Source organism: Montipora capricornis, chromosome 12 (genome assembly GCF_036669925.1).
Source record: "Montipora capricornis isolate CH-2021 chromosome 12, ASM3666992v2, whole genome shotgun sequence".
NCBI classification, from domain to species: domain Eukaryota; kingdom Metazoa; phylum Cnidaria; class Anthozoa; order Scleractinia; family Acroporidae; genus Montipora; species Montipora capricornis.
In genome coordinates, this window is record NC_090894.1 from 1,610,128 (window position 1) to 1,635,462 (window position 25,335).

The 25,335-nt window shown below is 39.4% G+C and overlaps 1 protein-coding gene and 1 pseudogene across 7 annotated transcripts in view; both read right to left on the reverse strand.

The window, feature by feature from the left end:
- Positions 1–10,374, reverse strand: part of LOC138027530 (uncharacterized) — a 34,208-nt pseudogene extending 23,834 nt beyond the window's left edge.
- A 9,536-nt stretch (positions 10,375–19,910) lies between these two features.
- Positions 19,911–25,335, reverse strand: part of LOC138026458 (uncharacterized) — a 9,848-nt gene continuing 4,423 nt past the window's right edge. Inside the window, exons 4-6 of one of the 7 annotated variants that reach the window (XR_011127267.1) lie at positions 24,636–24,995; positions 23,252–23,333; positions 19,911–21,862 (exon numbers count right to left, since the gene is read on the reverse strand). Coding sequence is in view for 2 of the 7 variants with exons in the window: in XM_068873823.1 (XP_068729924.1) it covers positions 24,618–24,995 (378 nt within the window). In the remaining 5 variants the exon portion in view is untranslated. Of the gene's footprint in view, positions 24,996–25,272 lie in introns of all 7 variants that reach the window. The other 6 variants (XR_011127268.1, XR_011127269.1, XR_011127266.1 and 3 more) reach the window with 6 other exon arrangements.

A 25,335-nucleotide genomic window follows, 5' to 3' on the forward strand; every position in this document is an offset into this window, starting at 1 on the left:
AAATGTCTGTAGCGGGGTGTGTCACGCTGGGCAATTTTTCCCGCAAATTGCATCGCAACAAAATTGCCGATAGACAAGATGCACCAAAATTTTCCTAGTGCAACAGCGGCTTGAGAAGCTCTTATTAGGTATAACTTAGCTAATAGGCGACTGTAGCAGCTTTTTTGTTCTATTTGATGACTTTGGCGCGCCAATCTGTTACGATCACTTCTATTGAAGAAACCATTCATCAAAGTCATGAAACCTTCAATAAGTATTCAAGAGGCCAAAAGTGTGCATTTATGTCACTTTTAGCTTTCTTTTGCTTTTTAATCGATGGTATTTGGTTCATTCATGGACGCAAAGAAATATCGATAAGTAAACACGTAATACCTAATGAAATGGCGCTTGACATCGACATTTTTTCAACCTCGCATTATAATGTTGAGTACTGTTTAAACTACCGTCAATTATAAAAAACAAATTGCGATTTTGAGACGGCAATACCACATTATATTGACGGCTAGTTGGGAGAAAATATATTCCGTATTGGGCGGAGTCGTTTCTCCCAACGCCGTCAATATAATGTGGCATTGCCGACTCAAAACCGCAATTTGTTTTGTACCGCGATCCATCATTTATAAGGATAAATAAAACTGTAAACTAATCAACCCGCGCCTAATCGAAATTTCAATTCTTTCTACCTGCGAAGCGTATTAGTTTGCGTACGTCAGGAACCCAATTCAGTGCAACGACGTCAATTTTAACATTAGAACCAATCACAGGCCGCAAAAGTGAGACGGCGATACCACGAAATATTGACGGCTCGCGCATAGGCAAAACTATAACAAGATCGCGATACTATCAAGAGTGCATTGATCGCTCATTTCGTGGCAAACAGCCACTAGGTTTCAACAAATTAATTTTAGGATAGTCAAAAATAAGTCAAATTGTCTGTCCTACCACCAATTTCGAAAATCTGAGAGAAATTGATATATATCCATCTTCTTAAATTTATTAACAAATTTGGCATTCCTTCTGACAGTAAATTTGGTTTTAGGAAAAATCACTGTACTTATTTGTACGACAAAATTTCATCTGCTATCATTAGCTTGCACCTAACTTCTAGGCGGCCATGTTAGTGTACACGGAACAACAGCGAAAAAGTCTTTTATGAAAAGTTGACTAACTTCAGTATTATGGTGTTCGAGGTTCTGCCCCGAATTGGTCTTTTAGCTATCTTAGAAACAGGCAACAATTTGTTGAATTTGACGGTCATTGTTCGTGTTTTTATCAGATGCGATACGGGGTTCCTCAGGGTTCTATCTTGGGACCCCTCCTTTTTCTTATAAATGTGAATGACTTGTGTATTGTGTCAAATTTCTTAGACTTTATTCTATATCCCGGCGATACTAATATATCCTTTTGCCCATAAAGATGTTATTTTTCTTTGTGAAACCGGCGTTACAGTCTGAGTTGCTTTTTCATTAGTGCCAATCTAATAAGTTATCTATCAACTTTAAGAAATCAAAGTTAATGGCATTTGGACTTCGGCGAAAGGTCACCTATAGAGTTGATTTCGTCTCATTTTTAGTACTCAAAGACAAAATCAATTCAAATTCTGTTTTATCCTTCGTTCATAAAGCAGACCTGCGCTTGTTTAATAAACTAGGTTGCACTGTCGTATATATGTATGAACATGTAAAATCAAATCCTGTCTTTTTAAATTCCAAAAGCATTAGATAATTTCGCTTTGAAGAGGTGTATAAAACAAGAGAACAAGAAAGGTGAACAGGAAATAGTAAACAATGGACCCTTTGCAGGTTAGTGATCACATGGTACAAAAACCGCCATACTGGGACGCAAATTGCGCACTGGGACATCTAAAACAAAGCAAGATAATTTAAATTTTCGTTGTTTTAGATGTCCCAGTGGGCAATTTACGTCCCAGTATGGCGGTTTTCGAACCATGTGATCACTAACCTGCAAAGAGCCCATTTTAGCCGTCATGGTTTGGAAATGATATGGAGAGGAAAATACTCTAGGGAGGGAGACACAAGCATATTTATTCAGAGCAGCTATACAGTAGTCTGACAGTTCAGTATGTTACCTATAGTTTTCTCTCCACCAAGATGAACTTGGATTTCCTTTGAGGCATGACGAAACAACTCAGGAAATTCACCAGGTCGCCACTCCTTCCCCCGCTCCAGTAGGCACACAGCTTGGCCAGCTCTGGCACCACGGCTAGCTGCAATAGAGCCGCCATAGCCTGAACCAACGACCAATACATCATACCGTGGTTTTATGGATGCGTGATCCAAGGACAACTTAGGAAATGCAGGTTTAACCTTTTCTTGTCGTCTGTTCACAGGTCGCTAGATATAAAACGAATTTCAGATTAGTAGAGCTTAAAGTCTAAAGCGTCAAAGGGACGAGGCTGGCGAGAGAGACGCCTTGCCCCTTTGGCGGGTTTGGGCGAGGAGACGGCTAATACTTCAGACCGTGATAGAGCTCAAAAATTACAATTTGAACGCTGGCAGAATGGAACAAGACAAAGGAACACTTCCTTTGGCGATTGTCAGGAGATCTAGATTTTGCAATTAGCAAAGAAAGAAAAGTAAAGAACCTTCATTTATACACGGCGATATTTAAAGTTTGACGCTTGTGGGGCCATGAATAGAAAGCAACAATGAATTCAAATAAACACAGAGAACAATGTCGAGAGCCCCTACCCCTTCATAGTCTATTTTATGGCCAATTACAGACCCCATCTTAGTCACTTTTGGATAAATGTAATTTTAGCAACCCCAACTTAGTCACTTTCTGCATAAACCTTACATGAAGTCTTTTCAATTGTAATTTCAAAAGGGAGTCAAGAGAAAATGAGGTAATGGAATCTAACGCGACTAGTAATTATTAAATCAATAAGTTAACGCTACAGTTCTTTCTGTAACAACCTTTTTTTACCACCAATCTTTCCACTTTTAAATCCGCCAAGCCAGAATTTTCTTGCCCCGAAAATCCCGACAATTTGCTATCCCATAAACTCAAATACCAAACATTGGAATCAGCTGTTGTTATGATGTACAAATCTAATCTTTACATGGGATGACCCCTGAATATCTGAGTTCTAGATTTGTTTTTTGAAACGACGTAACATAATATCGATTAAGGAATAATGAAAATAGATTGGCTCTTCCGCAGCCCCGCACCAATTATTCAAAGAAGGGTTTCTCTTACAACCAAGCCAGGTTGTGGAACAGCCTATTCAGTGACCTTCGTGCAGCAACATCTTTACGTGACTTTAAATTTTATCTACTTCACCACAGTTTTTAATGAGGTTTACACGGCATCCTTGTAAAGCAGCTTTTAGTATTTAGTTAATAGTATTTTAGGTTAGTTAGTTTAAATAGTTATAATTTTTATCTTTTATCTTTTTATAATCTCTGCTGAAGGATTTACCGTGTATAAATAAAGTTACTCCCACCCCCGGGGGGTGAAGAGTCCGAACTGGAAAGAGAAACCAGTTCGGGCTTTTTACAAGACGTGGTGGAGGTGAATTTGGGACCACCGAAAACGAATACAAGGTTGGTAGACGGAGCGGGATTTGAATGCGAAACATTTCTGTGTAAATCCAGCATTCCAATCATAGGGCCACGCTGCTATTCTGATTTTGGGAAAAACTATGTTTAAATCATCGACATTTGGCTTAATGAGTGCAAATCTATGAACCAATCAAAATGCAGAATCCAATGGGAGATCCCGGGGTTTCCCTCGAAAAGCTGAGAAGACCCTGGGAAATGCCGTTACTTTACGGTTAGTTAGGGTTTTTATCGCCAAGGTGGCTCCAACGGGGTTCGAAATTCCTGACTGTATAGACAATTGCTAAATTTGTCCAGCTAAAGTGCGAGAATCACTTCACTCTTCGTCTAATAATATGTCTACATACAAGGCAAGGTCATAAAAAATTCGTAAGTAGTGTGCTGTAGACAGTATATCGTAAGTAGGGATTTTTGAGTTGGGTAATGTGTTGTTTACAAGATACAGAAACCAAGTTTCATCGGGGCAAAACAATTAATCCATTCGCCTTTGTTGGATGAAACGAGATCACTTATAGCCAACCTTGGTGCTACACGCCTCGTTGGCTACTTACCATTTCCCATCCAACACGGGCTCGTGGAATGAGCGGGGATTGGTGAAAAAGGTCCACGTGCATGAAAAACATCAAGGGTATATTTTTCGCAAGGAACTCGTCGCTTCAATGTCTTGCATAGTACGGTTTCTCTGAAAACATCATTAGAAATTACTGAGATAATTTTCAATCGATTTGAATAGGGTTTGGGGTGAGAAAATATCATCGTCATAATTTATAATTTTCTTTTGTTCATCATGGCCCTACTCAAGTAATTTAGATTTTAGATTGCATCATCTGTATTGTTATCATGTTATTCTGATGTCTGATTTTACACCCAACTGATTGTTATTTGACAATTAGCATAAAAGCAATTAGCAAAGAAAGCATTTTGGATCAAACTCTCGTTGAACGAGGTGAAAGTAAAGCTTCTTTTGGTTTATTATTATTTTTAAAAATGCCGGTCTTTGACGATTTCTTACGCAAAGCATTACCCTGGTGCAGACTGGAAGATTGTGATACATGTTTTAAAAAATGTTCTGGTTTTCACGTGGGGCGTAAATGCTGAAGTTAACGAGCTCGCTCATGTCAACTCAGCAGAATACCATTTTATGTATAGTAGAAACACCAGCACGTATTTGAGCAGGAACATAAGACGATTACCTGCAAAGCATATCATGGCTTTAAAGAAATTTTCATTGTCGTCAAATATCATTCATTATATACCAAAGATTCTGCTTTTCAATTGCAACGTGAAAATACATACATGTAAGTGTTATATCCGCTCAAATGTTTGCAAAACTGCTCCGCTGTCGTTCGGCCTTTGAAAGTACAGTACTCTTGCATTTTGTAAATTTTGAGCGAGAACGAAAAGTTGTTAATATATCAGCTTTTTGAGTCTATAAGTAAGAACGAGAATAACAAGCTTTGTAATCTGCTTCCGAATACATGCAGCCAGCCATGCTATTTAAGAATACGTAGGAATTGTTTTGAAATAAATCAAGTTAACGGATTTATGGTTGTATTATTTTCAGGTTAACCATCAATGGGGTTATTTCAGTAGAGTTATGACTTAGAGTTAGAGTTAACGACTGCCAAAATCCTGACTTCAAGATAAATCTTGAACTCCAAAATCTTGAATTCAGGATTTTGCCAGTCTAAAATCTCTAACTCTACGACATAACTCTATGAAAATAACTCTAAGAATAGCTGTCCCCTATTATTTTTAAATTATTATTGTTCTGTAAGAGTTACTCAAAATTCAATTTTAAATGCGATGTAACTTAAATAAACCAGTCTTTGCTTTTTTATTTGTTCTCTTGTTTGTTATATTCAAAACCCAAACTATCCACGGCTCAGTGAACCGTGAATAACAACTATTTTTTTTGCAGATTCTTTGAGTACAATCCTTGTTTCTCGACTGATAACCAGCAGATGCTCTCAACTGGAGTTAATCAAGCTCACAATATTTTGTGTATTTTAGTACAATTTCCGTTGCTTTCAATATGAGGTTCCATAGTCACTTGTAAAATGGAATAACTTGGGTTCTATTCAGTAAGCAAATACCCTGGCAACCCAAAACCAGAAAAATAACATCTGGCTCTCAGGGTAGTGAGTACATTGTTGCTTCACTATATACAAGCCGTACGTGGTGATAACTAACCGGGGGTCAATTCAATAAATTAACGCGTCTTAAGGTCCGACTTGTAAATTCATGATTCAATAATAAAAAAAATTTTACACTGGAATCCACACGTGTAGCTCGGGTCACGATACCATTGTAATGTTCAACTGTAGCTTCACTTCTGTGCGCATGGGCAAACTGTCATGTCACCGCAACTAATTCCATTGTTATTGAAACAATCGAAAGTACTGATGTGGGGAAAGGAAACGATGCCATAGAAGTGTAATTAGTTATTGGAATTACTTAAGCAATCACTTCCTTTGTGTTATGAGCCAACTGCATGCGAATAGATAACCCGTGCGTTATGACAACTCGTGCGTAGAATAAAATGTTTGACCCGTACAATAAATTTGAGATCAAAATTAAATTTGATATTTTTTGGGTAAACACGCAGTATAATGGAAGCTGCCATCGATAGTTTCGAACATTTGAGGTTGTTACTTAAGTTAACACTGTTTCTGAGTTTTCCACGCCCAATAATCAGCTTTCGTGACAATTTAATACTTTTGTCATTCATAAGGTCTCACGTTTCTTGCATGTTGTACCGAGAAATAAGTCGTTGTTTTCCTTGAAAAGTAACTTATTTGATTAATTATACCTACAATTATAGCTCTCACATCAACTGGAAGGCTAGAGATCATCTCTCACGGATCAAAATGTAAGGAAACATTCACAGCTGGGAGACTAGAGTAAGTTCAGAATTTTCCAGTTTTGTACAGAATAAGGTTTTTAATCTCATCGTTTGGTGAAGTGCATTTTATTTGTTCTTTCTTCGATTTTTATTCACCGCGTGATCAGCCTTGTATCACAGTTTAGAATGTTGTTAAAGGTAGTATTGTTTTTTCTCTTTTAAGTTCTAGCTAGTTCTACCCACATAAGAATATTCAAGAACTCTCAGCCACACGGCTTAAGGAATTCAAGTTCATAAACCTCTATTGTTTCGAATCGAAGAGTTCAAGTTTTTTATTGCCACAGCAAGTTCCAGCGAGGTCCGAAATAAATTGTGCGTATCGAAATATCAGTCTCTGTTTTATGAAACCGTGGGTTGACATGGTTACGAGTATAACGCTACCACGTCGCCTACAAACACATGCATATCCTATAAAGTGCCTTTCCATACTTTCCACGATAAAATTTGCTCAGAAAAACCTCTAATTACTCGAAAAAAGGGCGAAGGAAACAGTAAAAAGTCAGGATATCAGACAGACCTTCTATAAGAAATTCTTGTTTTGACCCGAAAACCTCGTTTGGGCGCCTTCTGAAACTCAAACGGCTTACCCGTGGGCTCAACTGTAATAACAGCTATTGATCCCAGTATTTCCATGTTGATGAACGAAATAGCAGCAGTTAAGCGATGGCCTAAATTCACTGAAAGACCAAGAGGTACTTACCCCAGTTATGTAGCCCCACTCTGATCGAAGCGTCTCAGCCATACAGTCTTGTTAACACCAGCTGATTCTGGTATCTAAATAGGATGGGTAGTGGTGCGTTAACCCGGTTCAGTTAATGACAATGGAACGAACACACAGTTGCGTTACCGTTTCAGTTCGGCCCGCGCAGTGCCTGTTGATGTATGGCAACCGATAAATTATTTTCTTGTCTTTACGCTAATTAGCCCAACTAGCCTCGTCATTGAGTGGAATGTCTTATATCACTCAGAAGTCCTAAGCACGATTTCCGTTGCTAACACCGGTCATGTATGTGACGCAAATTCAGATTTTATTTATGCATTGATGGTTCCGCCTCTCTACCGCTTACCCTTCACTTTTGTTTTAAACTTTAAAACGCTCTAATAATAATAATAATAATAATAATAATAATAATAATAATAATAATGATGATGATGATGATGATAATAATAATAATAAATAGATGACACGCCGATAGAAAGAACATATTCGCATCCACCGTTTCCAAATATAATTCATTCTGTCTTCTCTATTTGGCCAGGAAAGGGTCTGATTGGTGGATGATAAATCTCGTACCCAGAGTCCTCGGCATTTTGATCAGTAGGTGAGCGCCCGGAAAGACTCTGGGATAATGGACTTGAACTATTTTTCTGATTGGTCGCTTGCAAAACAATGGCAGTTTGACAGGAAGTCGGTAAGTAATTCGGAAACCCACGCACGGCAACCGGAAGTGAGTTGTTCTCTCTTTTAACTTGTCTTCACACAACGACATTTATACCGCAAAGTATCTTTGCACTATTAAAGGCCCTAAGTTTAAAAATCTGGGAGAGACCTCTATCCTGGCGAGCGAAATATTCACTTCCGGTTGCCGTCCGCGTCTCAAAAACGGGCGTGCTTAAGCTCCTTAATGTCTCCCACGCAACCAGCCTGGCAGCTCAATTTTCAAGCGTCTCCTTTGATTCGATTCGTTCGCCAACACTTGCTTGTGAATTATTGGGAACAAATACTGCTGAAACCACTCTCCACAAAGAAACGATTTGAAAATATTGTCAGTGATACTGAGCTCTTAAAGGGGCGCCGTCATGAGCTGCGCATGCTCGAGTTTGTTTGCTCTCGAGCCCACGGAAAATTCTAGCCGCCATCATGGATTCACGCGTGAGTCACGTATATTCGCCGGAGTTTCTCCTTTGTCTACCATGGCCCTCCCCAGTGGACACCATTTTGAATTTGTCGATTCAACTTGAAAAAAGTTAACCTAACACTTTTCAAGTTTTCTCAAGACGCTAGCGCATGCGCTTCTCGTGACGGTTTCCCTTTAAGTGTATATTAATTACCTTTCATTTAACCAGAACGGGGAAACCCACAAATCAATAGGCTCGTGACTGAAAAAGCGCATGTAACTCAAAGGAGCCGACTGACAGTCAGTGAGGCGTCAGAAGTGACTGATTGTGATTGATTGCAGTTCACGATTCGAGTGATTGATTGCATTGAGGGGCTGTTATTGGTCAACAGGCCATTCCGAACTGAATCCACATCAACAAATTGCTCTTGAATGAGGGGAGGAAATACCACAGCGCTGACGAACTTCCGGCGGACATGATCTACTTCCGGCGGACATGATCTATTTTGTAGAGAGTGACGATATAATATCCTGTTTTTCGTGTCCCACAGATCTTGAAATGAAGCATTACCAACAAATGTATAGTTTGTAACAACGTTTACCATTCTCTTGCTAGAATGAACTGATTCTATGTAATCACGTTGAAGCAGGAGATTACGTATGGATACGCACAACTGCTTTAGCGCCAACAGCACATTGTGCATGTGACGTAAATTCACATTTAATTTATGCATCTATCGCACCTGCGTTTCAATGTACATGTCTTTGTCTGTAAATCGGATTTCTAACGACCACCCGTAACCGCTCCCTTGCTGGACAGTTTCGTAAATTGGTTACAATAGACGTAGCACATAACCTGACCCTAAACATCAGAAGGAAATGAAGATTTGAACAAGAAAATAGCGCGGAAATTTCGTTCTACCCAAGTCACCGTGCTGAAATTTTGTTGCGATTACATGCTCAATTTCAGACCAGGCGCAAAACGCAAATATCCATTGGAAAATTTACTGAGATGCAAAAACACAATCGACGCGCATACTCACGTTCCTTTTTCAGCCGCGGCTGAAAAATGATAACCATTACATGGATGTTTTAGACCGTTTGCCGGACTTAAAATGTAAGCCCGGTTTTAGAAACACCGGTTTCAGCTCGGGCGCAAAATATGAACTTTAAGTGGAAAAATGTGTCGGGACACGTTGTTGTAAAGAACCCACGTTCCCCTTATCCCGCGGAAATTGAAAATACAAAAGATTCGGTGATGGAACCAATTGAACCAATTATATGTATTCCAAAATGGCCACCTTTCTAGTATTCTTTTGTTTTTTAGCAAAGTAGCCATTTTTGCCTCGTTCTTAATTAAACTTAAAATTCAAAAGAATATTTAACCTTGAACGAGGCAAGAAGGGATAACAAGCAAACAAAAGTTTACTAAAATGATTGCCATTTTGGAATAAGGTTTATTTGAACTGCGGCAATGAAACAAGTTAAGTTAGATCATTGCAGTTTTGAACGATACAAAGGAAAGCCTTAAAAAAATTCGGCTTGAACGGGATACGACCCCATGACCTCTGCGATACCGTTGCAGTGCTCTGCCAATTGAGTTGTCAAGCCAACTGGAAGCTGATCAATTTGTGAGTTCGCAATGAAGCCGTAGACGATATGGTGATGAAATATTCGTTAAAGATCGATAAAACAGAGGAATACATTATGTTTGCTTACAGTGTTGTTGTCTTCCTTTTCTTCTTGCTTCTTGCTTCTTCCTTTCCATGGTTTTTTCTTCTTGAGGTGTTCGCGGTATTTCCTTGACTTCTGCTGTCTTCCCAGCGTCAAAGTCCAGGCAGCGTTCTCTCTCCTTCTATCTCTTCCTTCCTTTTATTGTTCTTTGTCTACTCTCAAGTCCTCTTTGCCCTCTTTTCTCCCTTCTCGTTTCTCTCTCTCCCTCTCTGATTTGTTGTTGTATCTCTCCTAAACTGCTCGGCTGCTGTGGGAAATCGTCTCTAACGTTCGTGACTTCGCACTTGCTCGGCCGCTCACACAAATAAATTGTCGAGTAAAATCATTACCCGGGCCGACATGTCAGACACATACAAATCATGCATCATGTAACACCTAATTAAAAAGCAGAATAGGCTTGGGCAGTGCTCGCATTAGCATATATTCATTACATTTTCGGATAGATATAGTTTTTTTTAATATATATATATTTTATATTTTAAATTTTAATGAACAAAGCTTACTATACTTGCATTATTAACAATACTTACTATACTTACAATACTAACAGTACTTACGAACCCTACCTACTTAACAAGCCAAAGGGTATTAATTTACACCATACAAAGCAATGATGCAAAGTAGAAAGAAAATATAATATACAAAGAGAAAAAAATAGATATATACAAAGGGGAAAAAAAAGCCCTTTGCAACACAAAAAGTAATTAGATTCCTTCAATTACAAGTCGTAGGATTGTAATGTGAGAGGAATGGGTGAAGCCTTCTATTTTAGGACATTGCAATTGACTGCGTGTTCTACAGGTCCAAATGTAATACCTCGCGACCAAAAATAAAAAGTAGTGAATCTTGTTTTGAATTAATTGAGGCTTTAGACCAACAACTAATGATGGTGACAAGTCCAGCGTAGAAAAAGCTTTGTCACGAATCAGCCATTCAAAAACGGGACGTTACAGTGCAAGTCCAGAATAACTGAATGATATAGATATAGTTTACGCTACAGTTCGAGCACCATAACACAGAATTAGGAATATGAAAACTATAAGGAACATGCCACTAGAGTTAAAATGTATCTCATATTAACTAACGTTCAAAGCCTGTTATACAACAGCCGAACAATGGGCCCGGACCGGACAAAGATGGGACGGATGCCGCCTTTTCCATAAGTCATCTCGTGTACGTGGTCCAGGAACGAAAGTCTTAATTATAATATCGGGTGTTACTGAGAAGCTTACGTTGCATTCAATGAGAAAATCTTTGTCGACACAAGAGACCACCGACTCTCACGAGTCCAGTCTGAAGCAGGTGAAATGTGCCAAAAGCAGCCGAATATAATGATGATTTCCAGGAAATTTCTGCAAAAGAATCGACTTGAGCAAATTAAAGTGGTTACTCGAGAGCCAAAGCTAATATTAATTAGGGTTCAATTTAAATTCAACCTATTGTTGTTTTAAAAAAACCAAATAAATGTTTAAAAACATTCTTTTCCACAGATCAGGCGCTTAGATATAGGAAGACCTTTCGGAGCACCTGTCTCACAATAACATTTTTGACATCGAGGGAGAAGTACATGTTTATCACACAATAACTACAGCCGGTGGAGTAAAGGTTATGAACATAGCAAACTATCTTCTCTTGCGAGAATTAGTTGGCTCTGTTGCAGGGAAATAGCCATTGCACGAAGAATCGACCTGTCTCAGTTTTCAATATACATGTATCCCAATATGATCATAAGATAACACTTTACTCAAATGATTCTAAAACAAGTTACAAGACCAAAAATTCCCACAATAATGCTTAGTGAAAGCCTTACTCGGAATTGCATGACATTGACAAGAACTTTTAGCCAAGGTGGCGGCTATGAACCTCTTCAACCAGATGGGAAAATATGGGACAGTGAATAGTCTAGAGGCGAATTGTTTGTCGAGCAAAATACAAAACGAAGTAGCCCGACGAAACAAGTTGAGAGAACAACGAAACGAAAGTACGGCACGATTTATCCACCACTTGCCTCCATAGAAGAGTGTGGTCACTTTGTCACCATACGAAACACAACTGTGTAACCCCAACAGTATATACTTTTTTTTATGCATATCCTTATCTGAAAATTGACAAATTTTGGAAAGGTGTTGCTTTGGAAAAGTTTCCGTTAATTGAATAAAATAATGTGCCGAATGACAGGAACGCCTCAACTGGAAGCTGGTAAAGTACTCAGGAAATGTCACATTCACCAGAAACTCACATAGTTTTGGGAAAAAATAAATTGTAGATAACAAAAAAATCAATGCATCAATGCGTGCGCTCAATAAGCTAAGATTTATTGTGCCGGTAAACTCTTGTAATTATATATAATAGCAATAAACCACTCATTCACCAGGGTGATTCACTCACTGTGGTGCTCATAAACCACTCGGGATGTTGGTAAATCGTATTGTCGAAAGCTGAACTTATAGAGTGTTTTCACTCACGTGATGCAGAGACGGCCATGTTGGTATCCAAACCATTTGCGAAATATCGAACGAGTTTTGCACAATAATAGAGCTGGGGCGAGTCAAATTCCCAAAAGACTTTCTCGCTATTGTTCTGTACACAAACATGGCCACCGTGACGTCAGGTGAAAACACTCTATTGGACATTTAACATTTAGAAACTGTCTCATATATCTAGTTTCTTAGTAGTCTTTTAGTCTCTTTAAGTACGGAGTTTTTTAGGAACGTGCGTGACAATGTTGTTATTCCGCGTTTTGCGAATGTTCTATTATAGATGATGTAATGCTTAGTAAGTACGCTCTGAACTCTGGGAACGAAGAACACGCGCGAAACTGAAACGCGAGGTACTCGTGAGTTTCGATGTTCCTGTGATGTGAAAGACGAATAAAGCGAAGCTTAGAGAAGAGTCAGATAGTACTTTTTTCGGTTTTTGGGAAAACGAACGCGTATTCTTCCAGCACCTCGCGTGATTTATCAGCTTATAAACCATGGTTTATTGCTCAAATGCCTAATAAAACAAGGGCAAAAGACCTGCCAAAACGAAGGATTAACAGCACATTTGACCGTTCGGCCTGCTTCAGCTGAAAAGTTCTAATTCTTTAAAAGCTAAAACCTATGTCCGATTATTCCATGAGCCCATGTTGGAGACGAGGTGGTAAACAGGGCGAATGGAGACAGTGCTTTTTTATTAAATTTTCATTTCCAGCTTTCTCATTCGCGCCACTAAATCTCGGTTAGCAGCCATTACGTTCGACCTAAAGACTAATTCACGCAACATCATGCAACATTGTTGCGCGCAACCCCGTTGAGACGTGTTGCGAGTTGCTGTGTGGATTTTGCGTGCTGATGCAGATGTCGATTTTGTCTAAACTGAAACTTTCGGCGGGAGGCCAACTAAAGTTTCAGCCACAAAAAAATTAACACAATGCCGGAGAATTTAATAAAATAATTAGATACGAAATTGCTTATACCCAACTCGTCGCTAAGTGCATCTTTGGCTCCTTACCACCTCATATCTGTTGCGAATGTGCAATAATAAATTGTTAAGTATGTATTTATCAAATCGGAATAACTGACCGAGTTGCTTGCATGGAGACTGGGTATAATACAGTCTCCCACGAGACCTTGAAAGCACTGGATTGCTGTCAGCTTACTTTTGCAGCAAACATCGGAGACGTAAAATGACCAACGCGAGAGAATTGTACAAATATGACCACCGGTTATACGCTCTTCAGGTCTGACATAAGCGGAAGGGGAGTTGTTTGTCGACTGTACATGAATTTTGCCTCTGCAAACATATATTTATGTAAACTAGAAAGAGAGAGGTTTATGGGCGTTGTAGCCGCGCCCATATTTGCTTCCATGGCCTGTCGTTTGCATGGGGAATGTAGCAACAGTCGAATGTAACATGAACCAGAGCACTATCTCGCCCAACATTACCGCAGGTTCATGCTAGGATGCCAAAAGGGTAAAAATGGCTGAAAAACCACAGAAAAATGGCAAAGAATTGTGCTAAAACGACTGGTTAAACAAAGGAAACTCCTTTCTTTGGCTAGGAAGAGTTTGTTTTAAAAGCCTGGACAATACTAAGCAAAAACGGGAGGTTTCCGCCCAAAGAGGGAAAATTGAAAACTCTGAAAATGGACAAGAAACTGCCCTTGATCTCACTGCTGGTAGAGGGGCTCGGGTTATCCTTGCTTGTAGAAATGTACCGAAACCACAAGAAGTCGCCGACGCGCGAAATACTGAAGAACTGCTTGAAAAGGAGGTGGACTTGTAGTTGTTGAAGTTAGTTGGGAATTTTGCCGTGATATCAACGATACTGAAGAACGGCTGGACATTCTCATAATAATGTGACCTGTGTTTTAGACCCGACGCATAATAATGCAGGAATCATGCGCTGGCCATATGGGAAAACAGAGGATAGGTTTGAAATGCAATTGGGCGTCAACCATTTATGGCATTCCTTCTTGCGAATCTCCGCTTAGATCTACTGCAGCGATCCCAACAAAGTCGCATAATAAATGTCAGCCCTTTGGCCCACACCAGAGGAAAAATACACTTTGATGATTTGCAAACTAAACAAGAAAGAATACAATCCAGGGGAGGCCTATGCCCAGAGCAAACTCGCCAATGTTCTGCTTACTCGTGAGCTGAGTAAGAAGCAACGACTGTCAGTTGAGCCGAGATGTACTTGGCTGGGAAGACTAAACAGTGATTGGTACGTTTAGATCCGTCTTTAGGTCTAAGGTCTGTACGTGTATCGTAGAATACGTTAGACGGTACTGTGGTAGAGTAAATCAGTGTGTTATTTGTCTGTTGATGTCGTCGATGAGTCGTCTGTAGGGTGAAGGAAGTTGGTGTCTGTTCTAAGTTAGTAAACTAGATTTCCAGTACGATCCGTTGGGAGTAATTCGTGCTGTAGGTGACACATGCAGCAGAGTCCCAGTCGATTCTGTGGTTTGTCTGTATATGGTGTTCAGCAATATTGTTAGGGACAGCAAACCATGGCGACGGGGAATGGGGCTAAAACGCCGTCCTTTGGCGCCAATAGGTTAAACTTAAGCAAGCAGAGGTCGAGTCGGTCAGGTTTCGCTTCGCTATGGCTTCTTTTAGGGATGCGAGAAACATGTTAACAGCGGCGCTATGCGATGATTTGATTTCAGAAGACGAGTATCTACTTCTGTATGTCTAAACCGTTCCAAAAACCTTGATTTGCCGTACGACGAATATACATTTGACTTTGATGAAATGGAGAATTCAGAGTGTGTGTTGCTGAGTTCAGAGTAAATAAACATGACCTGCCTGCTTTAACTGAAGCCCTTCAGATTCCAGATGTTTTCAAATGCCGACAGCGTTCCACCTGCGATGGTATGGAAGGCCTTTGCATGCTTCTGAGGAGACTTGCTCACCCTTGTCGATATTCGGACTTGATAGCGCGCTTTGGAAGAAAAAATCAAAGCTTTCGCCCATGCGATGCGATATCGCTAGTTTTGAACATAATCCAGATTTGGCTGAAAAAAAAAAAACACGGATTTCAAAGGTAAAATTAAAAATTAAAAATTAAAAAAACAAACTCACGTTCTCGAGACACAGCAAAACTTGTGGTAATGACCACCGCGACGTGAGGAGGACGGCAAGGGTGTTATGCAAATAGCTGTCAACAAGGCCATTTTCACTTCCGGTTGACCTCCTCGGGATCGCCGTCCAGAGTTGCTTCAAGTCAGTATTGTTGATGTCACCGTTCCTCGTCGCTCGTCTGTGTTCAAATTCCTGCCGGTCTCACCGATGTAAGTGGCCTGCCAGTCGCAGCATTTGATCTTATAAACTTTTCCTTGTCTGCCCTTAGGTCGGTCTTTGTCTTTGACGTTAGTCAGTTGTTTTCGTAAGGTAGTGATGGGTCTGTGGGCAACACGGATGTTGTAAGGCTGTAAGATCCTAGCGACAATTTCAGAAGTTCCTTTGATGTAGGGTATAGTCACTGTAGTAGTAGGTGTCAGGTTAGCGTTTGTTTCGTTAGGTTCTGTAAGGTAAGTGCCGTGTGTGTAACGAAGTCGCAATTGTGCTACTGCCAATACCCTGTGAGCAGAGTCTCTTTTCGATCTTCCTAGATAAGTCGCGAAGAGGAAAGAAGACTCTGCCAGCCGCCTTGACATTTCGTATTGAGCATGCGTTAAAAATTCAAACGTATTCGGGAGTCTGTCACGCGTGACTAGTAACCGCAAAACCACAAAACCAAAACAAACAGTTGGGATATTTGCGAACAAATCTGGCAAACACACGACAACAAAGGAATCATTTCCTTGTAAACTCAAGATAGTTCAAGTTTTTAAATTGCCATTTCAATTTTTACTAAAAAAATTAAAAGGTTTCTCAATTCTGGCAAACTAGTTTCTCTAACCGACATACGGAGGAAAATAGGTGGGTAGGGTCAGCGACTGTGGAGTGTATTTTGTGCTGGGGGGCTAACAAGCAAAGTAAATTTTAGACACGGCCTCCATGAAAAGCAGAATTTTTATTTATTTCTTTTATTTGAATTGTTATTATTAAATTTTATTGTGATAAGGTAGATAGATATACTACTATAGATAATGAACTAAATCAAGTGATGGAAACACCGTGTATAAATAAAGTTATGTTATCTTATCTCCGGAGACGTTAACTTGTAGGGGGTTCTGGGGAAATTTTCCACCAGAAAATTTTGAAATCTTGAAGCGCGGGAATGCTACTTTCAGAATTCTCGACGAAATATAAAAAAACGAATAAGCGTGGATCAACCGTATCATGACAGATGTTTTACTTCTTGTTTTTATTTTTGCTTGATATTGGGAAGGGGGGTGGGTTCGTGAATAATTATTCAAAGAAATTTATGTTCCTGTACCCGTGCTATAGGGGTGTTATTTATTAAGATTTTTAATTCTGAAGGATTGAACTGTTTACGTCCTGGATGGAAGATAATGAATTTGGATTTCTCAAGATGAACAGTAGGAGACATGAGAAAGCTCTTGATTAACCATTCTTGCTAAAGAAGCCAAGTCTTTATGACAAAGAAAAATATTGGTGTCGTCAGCAAAGAGAATGAATGAAAGATAATTTTAAGAAAGAAACAGATCATTAATGTATAAGAGGAATAATAAATAAAAGGGCTAAGTACAGAACCTTGAGGGACCTCACATACAACATTATTATTAGTCCTTGGCTTTGCAACACATATGTACAATGACCACCGAACCTCTCTCAAATTTGGCCGTCATCGCCATGCATGCAAATGCAGTTACCCTCGATAAAAGTGTGGTTTGTGAGAAATTTGTGGCGCTGCACCCTAGGCGATTGACGGAGTTTACACTTTTGGCCGACTAGGTCAGTAAAGTATTTTTATTAGCGTCTACTTCTTTTATTTCGTGTCGTTTTAAAAGTTTGTTACAGTCTCCGACGTGACCTTCCTAAATTACGAAATTTAGGGACAAACGTCGGACGACGTATAATATATTAATGTATAGTTTGGTGGCCGATTATATCAGCCACCCTCCATGAAAAATCCTTGTTTCACCCCTGTACTTAAAAGTGCATTCGTTGCTGGTAAAATGTACTGCAATCCAATATAAATTTATACGGCGTCGATAGCTTCAATTTGCCTGACGAAACAGCTACTGATAAACAAGAAAACTACTGTAAGCTTGAATGGTGGTGTGTGATTGTTGGTATATGCCATGATCTCTTTCAACACGGAAAGGAAACGTTTTCAGGCCCTCTTCGCTTTTTCAACGAGTTTTACAAAATATTTGAGGCAGCGAGGCACGCATTAAGAAGGAGACATGACGGGCGGGCTGCACAAACGTTTCCTGCCAAGAAAGGTCTCCCATCCGCGCCTCAAAGTTGCATTAGCGAGACTCCCCTCCCTTCCCTTTCTTAGTCTCCCACCCCCTCCCCCAGGGGCTGTACGGACGGACGGACGTGCGTTCGGGCAATCACGTGACAACCAAAACAAAAAAAGGTTGACCATATTCTTGGATTTCACGTGACGTTAGTTACTTATTACAACAGGCAAAGACTTATCTTTTCACAAATTTTCAGTTTGATAGGGGTTTTCGTTTTGTGATAAAGCTTGGTTGAATTTCTAAGCTTTTAGATTTAAAGATAAATTCCCCTTGCTATAATTGCACTATTGCGATAAAAAAAAATAAGCTAAAAGCTCTTGAGAGACATTTCTGGGCTCCTTGTAACGAAATTATTAGAATAGTTTGACTCTCCGGAACACATATTTCACCGAAGATTATCGTTGGGTGCCCCTTAAAAGGCCTTCAAATCGAGAGGTATTAATTTATTGTGGACAGTCGACACAGTAAGGATGAATTCAGTTCCAATGTGCGATAATCTCTGGGACAAGAGATTTTGACAGAGATCGCAGTTCAAATCTATTCGGCATTCAACGGAATCCTCAGACCAAGCTTGGCATTGAACAGTACTTGGCTATTGCCGAGCAACTCAGTTTGAAAGTTAAACTGAGGGGCGGCTACCTGTTCCGTCCAACGAATCCCCATTGGGTCATAGCAAGATCATGTGATCTCCTGGCCATAATTAATGAACCCTCTAGCTCTTCGGTGGCTTAGACCAGTCTCAAAGTGTACCTAAAGGAAATGAGAAGTGATAAAGGTGAAACCCAGCATGACTTTCGATCTGGATGTGCGATAACCGAAGCACTCTCGGGTGTTGAGTTGTCAAAGGTGATGGATCATGTGGGTTGAACTCAGCGACAATGTGCTCTCTACTACGTTTAACTGGCAATAGTTCTCAAGCCGGTGGGGGCAGCCGCCAGATTGGCTAAGGTTGACTTGGGTTCCGTTGCGTAGGAGTGGGAGAATCTTAACGAATTGAAACGTTTTTCCACTTAAATTCACCGTACAATTCCAGCGAAAATCGATCTTGTTGATTTGAATCACTGTACGTGATCAAGCTACATACAAACGATCGTGTTATGGTTGAGGTCCTACCCGCGAAACGAAAGCCGCATACAGTAATGAAGGTGGGCTTGTCACTAGTGGTAGTCCTGTTCCAGGACACCCTCTTATCCCGCCCTGAAAATGGGCCTGGAACCCAGCCGGGAAAAGAGAGAGTCCTGAATTACTTGCAGGCGCATGCTCGGAATGACGCTATTTTTTCCCCCAAACTGGGGGAAAAAACCATATTTGGGCATAGTTTATTCCGATTGCTTTTACACTGGATACATGGGGATAATGTGAAAGGAAATTATAACGCCAAGTTTTTGGAGGCAATTGATTTCGCGTTTAAGAAATGCCACTTTACCTTTGTGCCAAAGGCGGAACAACCTATTCATGCAGTCGTTACCGGTAATGGTGGTTTTGTTAAACCTGCATCAGGATTTGGCAAGTCTGTTTGCTACATGGTTGTTTCTTTAATGGTGTTTTCCATTCAAACCGAAACGCGAGGCGGATGTTCTCAAATTTATCTCTTCTGAGCAAAGAATTTGAAAAGCTGCTGAGAATTTTGTGTGGATTAGTGTGGATGGTTAACCTAACTGTAGAAGACAGGTGTGTTTTCAAACTACCCGCAACAATATAGACGGGACCCCTTTTTTTCAGATGAATTTTTTCCCTCCTCTTTCTTAAGTTTTTGCTTTCTTTTTTGCGAAGCCTGAAACCAACTCTGATATATATTAATACAGTTCACTGGATTATTTCTTTCCATTATAACGTTGAGCTTCAAATCCATATTATTACACAAAACGTACATTTTATTTGCATGCGTAGCCTTTCCGCTCCATAGGAAATAACCAAGACTTCCTAATTACAGTATTTTAAAGTAATGCTTTTTACATCTTTATAATTAGGTCACCACTTCGTTATGACTACAATTAAATATCGATCTAAAATAAGACCTTCTGATGGTACAAGTCGCCAGAGATTTCCTTGGACTACGACAAAAAAGACGATTGGTCTGACATATTAACATCCTAGTTCCCTCTAATACAGTTTATTGACCTCTTTCAAAATGGCGGGCATGATCGGTTATTTATAAACTTATTGCCAACAAGAGAGTGCAAACACGCTAGCCGAGTCCTGTCATCTGTCATTAGTATACATCTGCAATTGTTCTCTTTAAATGTACGTATGTGCTGCAATGTAAGTGGTGACTCTCTCGCTAAAGTATCCATTTAACAAATAGATTCCACGTTACAGTGTGTCTGTTCCGTAATGGAAGAAAAAGATGACGCTAACCTGTTCAGGCTTTTAGTTAGTAAAACTGAAAGGAGCGATAGTTGCGAAAGTGCAAAAACGCGGGAGGTCTGGGTCGTTCAGCTTGGAGAATGCCCGTCATCACGTGACCCGACCCAATCCTCTCGTGTTTTCACTCCCCTGCTGCTAAGGTACCGTTTACTAAAGAGCTTCGTTTTGTTAACTGAACGCCAAACACAAAACCAAGAACAAAAAAGCGGCACAGGAGTCGCAGCTGACATTCTTACCCACAGTTTAAGGTCTTCTGTGATCTTTTACTGCACAGACGCATAGCGTCATGGAATCTATTTGTTAAATATAGAGCAAAAGGGTAGCCAGTCGTAATTCTATAATACGATAAAAAACAAAAAACACTTATTAATGGTGACGCCCTCTATACGTATGTCCTTCAATAGATCATAAGTAAAAAACAATCAAAATGTTTCTTTTATTCAGCTTATATAATCCTTGTTATTAAAAACTGGATCATTGGATAATGCAATTCGAGAGTTTTGATTGGCTAAGCCATCATGGGTTATGAGTTATTATACCATGATCTACATTTTTTGGGCCTTTTTATTTTTATTGTAGTCTAGTTTTCTATATTTTGGGGGCGTTTTTAATAAAACAATTATTCTACTCGCGCTTGTTGGATATGAGATCGCGCATCGTTGGCTATCTATCATCTCATATCCAACGCGCGCTCATGGAATAATTGTTAATTAGATGATGAGTATAGCGTCTATGCCCTTTGCATGATCTTACATGTCTTGCTGTGTAGTTGTCCCATTTCAGATCATTTGGTGTTTCTGACAGATTTATTTCCTTCCAAATGCGTCAAATTCATCACGTTTTTATTCCATAAAGAGGAAATCAGGAAGTATGCAGCAGCTGGAGGCAGATTCCTTTACGGGAAGGATAAAGCCTTTAAGATTTGCCTTTAGTCCCAAAGTGTAGCTTCGAAGTTTAGTTTAGTAGTACTGGCCAGGTAGAATCTGGGAGGTACGGGCTCGAATGCCATTGGAGCCTGCAATTCTGCAATTGCTTAATTGCAGTCAACCTGGGAGAATCATTTCTTTCCTTGAAAAATAACGGCAACAGAGGTCCATTACAGCTATAGCTCTTGGTTTGATCAACCATCCTCAACGATTGGAGCTATGCCCTATAACAACTAACTATCGCGCGCTCTTTTAGCATCTTTATTACTTTTGTTGATAGTTCCTTGTGTTACGTGCCAATGATCTGGTAAGCATGATGACGTCGAAGTTGATAAGGAAGATCTTTGATTTCAATCGGTCCATTTGTACGATTATGTATTGTCGCAACATCATGTACAAATATGACATTGTTAATCGTATAACGACCACTGATGAACTTGTGGATTTGGAGTTCATTTGAAGGAAGGAGTAGCGAACTGGTACGACTGTCAAATGGGTGTGATTCTCGTCTCCATATTTTCTGAATATCCCTAAAAATCCCCCGACTTCCGATCATTACCAAAAACGTTTCCGATTTCCGCTCCGAATGTGGCGGTGTGAAGCGCACAATCTTTGATCCAAAGGCGTGTGTTACAATGAAGGACACCCTGTGTGACCGTATCAAAGGAAAATGAAATTCGCTCACAAGTTTCATTGGTGTGATAACATTTTCCTGGTTCGGAGTGAAAAAAATGGACTTATAGGTCAGCTGCGGTTTCTGATAGACCCCCCAGCCTCCCTTCCCCTTCCCACCACTCCTCCACGATCAAGTTTTTTTCCGCTGAATTTAGTTGGGATGGGGGGGGGGGGGGGTAATTTTATGAATGTGGAGAAAAGCTTAATTTTAGTATTGTTTGTTGAGAGTATGGCTCTGCTGTTATTTGCTCACACAAAGTGGAACTAGAGGAAGCAGCAGATTGCTTTAAAAGTCAAGCTAAAAAAAAAATAGCAAACCTAAGGTTGGATTCCCTGTCAAATAAGTCTTTTTGCAATCTGTGATGTTATGACTGATCCTTTATAGTGGAGAGTTTTTACACAAATTGTAATATGACTGGTTGATTGTAATGTAAATTCACAGGTGATTTTCTGTTATGTTATGTTATGAAGTCATGTTTGATTTGGTGCTTCAAATCAACAAGTGGTTAATAGTAAAATAGAGTAATCCCTGTTAAGCTTTTTACCACATCACTAACAGCTTAATTGTGGAAATTTCCATAAACAGGCCTGGATAAAATATTATCCTATATGTAAACTTTCAACCACATCACTAGCAGATCTATTGAAATTTCCATGAACAGGTGTGGATAAAATGTGATCCTATATGTAAACTCTTAACCACATCACTAGCAGATCTATGGAAATTTCCATAAACAGGTCTGGATAAAATATGATCCCATGCATACTTAAGCTTTTTGCCACATCACTAACAGCTTTATGGAAATTTCCATAAACAGGCCTGGATGAGACATGATCCCATATTTAAACTTTTAACCACATCACTAGCAGATCTATGGAAATTTCCATGAACAGGTCTGGATAAAATATGATCCCATACTTAAGCTTAATTTTGCCACATCACTAACAGCTTTATGGAAATTTCCATAAACAGGCCTGGATAAGATATGATCTCATATGTAAACTTTTAACCACATCACTAGCACATCTATGGAAACTTCCATGAACAGGTCTGGATAAAATATGATCCAATAATTAAGCTTAATTTTTACCACATCAGTAACAGCTTTATGGGAATTTCCATGGACAGACCAGCTGGATAGAATTAATGATCACATACTACTTTAGCTTCTTACTTCATCACTGGCAGATTTACAGAATTACCCTATTGTTTAAGTGCCACAGTAACTATGACCAAAAAATCACTTCCTTTTTTTCTTTGGATTTTTAAAGTGTGATTGCTCAACACTTGACTGGTCTGTTATCCAAAGACTATTTACTTTGAGTGTAAGTTTTGGATTTCACAGTCTGCCAATACTCACCTTTCCAACAGACCGATTGGACCTGTTATTTGCCCACACAAAGTGGAACTAGAGGAAGCAGCAGATTGCTTTAAAAGTCAAGCTAAAAAAAAAAAGCAAACCTAAGGTTGGATTCCCTGTCAAATAAGTCTTTTTGCAATCTGTGATGTTATGACTGATCCTTTATAGTGGAGAGTTTTTACACAAATTGTAATATGACTGGTTGATTGTAATGTAAATTCACAGGTGATTTTCTGTTATGTTATGTTATGAAGTCATGTTTGATTTGGTGCTTCAAATCAACAAGTGGTTAGTAGTAAAATAGAGTAATCCCTGTTAAGCTTTTTACTACATCAGTAACAGCTTTATGGGAATTTCCATAGACAGACCAGATGGATAAAATTAATGATCACATACTACTTTAGCTTCTTACTTCATCACTGGCAGATTTACAGAATTGCCCTATTGTTTAAGTGCCACAGTAACTATGACCAAAAAATCACTTCCTTTTTTTCTTCAGATTTTTAAAGTGTGATTGCTCAACACTTGACTGGTCTGTTATCCAAAGACTATTTACTTTGAGTGTAAGTTTTGGATTTCACAGTCTGCCAATACTCACATTTCCAACAGACCGATTGGACCTCTGAGGGTTCGATCTAGGGAAAACTGATGTGTCATTTACTCACTAAGCTTAAAATTTCAGCGTGTAAACGCAAAACACAAGTTTAAAAGTTTGAAAGCCCGAAACTCCCGTGCTGCATATTAATTCAGCGGCACACACATGCATTGCATTCTTAAACTACATGTATTGAGTCTTTGACATCACTTTCTCCTCAATCTTGCCAGTTCTCTCAAGAAGTTAAAGTTAGTAATGGTGGGCCATTAAACAAGAAAATTCCAGTTGAAATACCGTTTAACAGATGTCTTTTTGAAATCAAGGCTTAAAACTTGGTTTTTGGTCACAGTAGCACTTTAAGGAACAATTGACTACATGAATAACTCATAGATAATCTGATCTACATCTAATTTTTTTGTAACTCCTTGTATCTTCTTCTTAAGTACTACCCTGCCTCTTTTTTCAGTTTTCCATTTTCATCAAAGTCAATATCAAAGGATATTACGCTTTCCTTTGGAATCTGGGTGGATGTCCAGCCATGCCAAGGCACCCATTTTGATTTTGACTGAAAATGAGTCACATGAGCTTCGAGTGACTTTGAATACATGTTTTGACCCGTGCTAAATTTGTAGTTGACAAAAGTCAGTATACATACATGATTTAAAAGAAAACACTTTGAAAGCGTGTTTAACTAAACATCTTCAAAACAGTCATGGTCGTTAAGGTTTGGTGTGAATGGGGCATCAATTTTAATCAAGCAATTGCATCTTTTTACACCTTACAGTTTACCTCCCGTACTGGGGTAACTTGATTTCTGACCATGTCATCGACATCTACTCGAACCCCCTCAGGTTTCTGTCCCAAAAATCCTAGGCCATTGTCACCCAACTCTGGTAGTTTTTGTTTTTCCCTCAGGTTTGCTTTTCTAGCAAGTATATCTTGCAATGGCCAACTTGCTGCCCTATCTTTCTGACTCCACTTTGCATTCTCAGCTGATAGGAGAGTACTCCACTCTGTTTTGTGCTCTTCTGAAAATAGCCTTGATTTATAATATTTCTCAATATCAGTCCACAGCTTCTCAAGTTCCAGCTTCTCTGTGTTTGGGATGACATAATCAGGGACCTCACTGGGGTTTATCTCCACATCGTCCTTCAAAATAAATGGGATATCCACGCTGTCATCCCCAGCATACTGTACATGTACTGTAGTACTTACATGTAAGAGGAATATTCTTTTATACATGTCTGCAAATAAACACTTGCACTTGGTTTTACCTTTTTAAAATCATCTTGTGTATAATTATGCAGTATATAGTCTTTGAATTCGCTTGGCATCCATTCTACAGCCAAAAAAGGCATTTATTTGCCAACAAATCACTTACATGTACTGCACAATGTGCATTCCCAACTGCAATTAATTAACTTACTTTAAGAATGGTAAGCCACTTTTCAGGGTCAGGGCTAATTATTCTGGCTTCCAGTTTTCACTC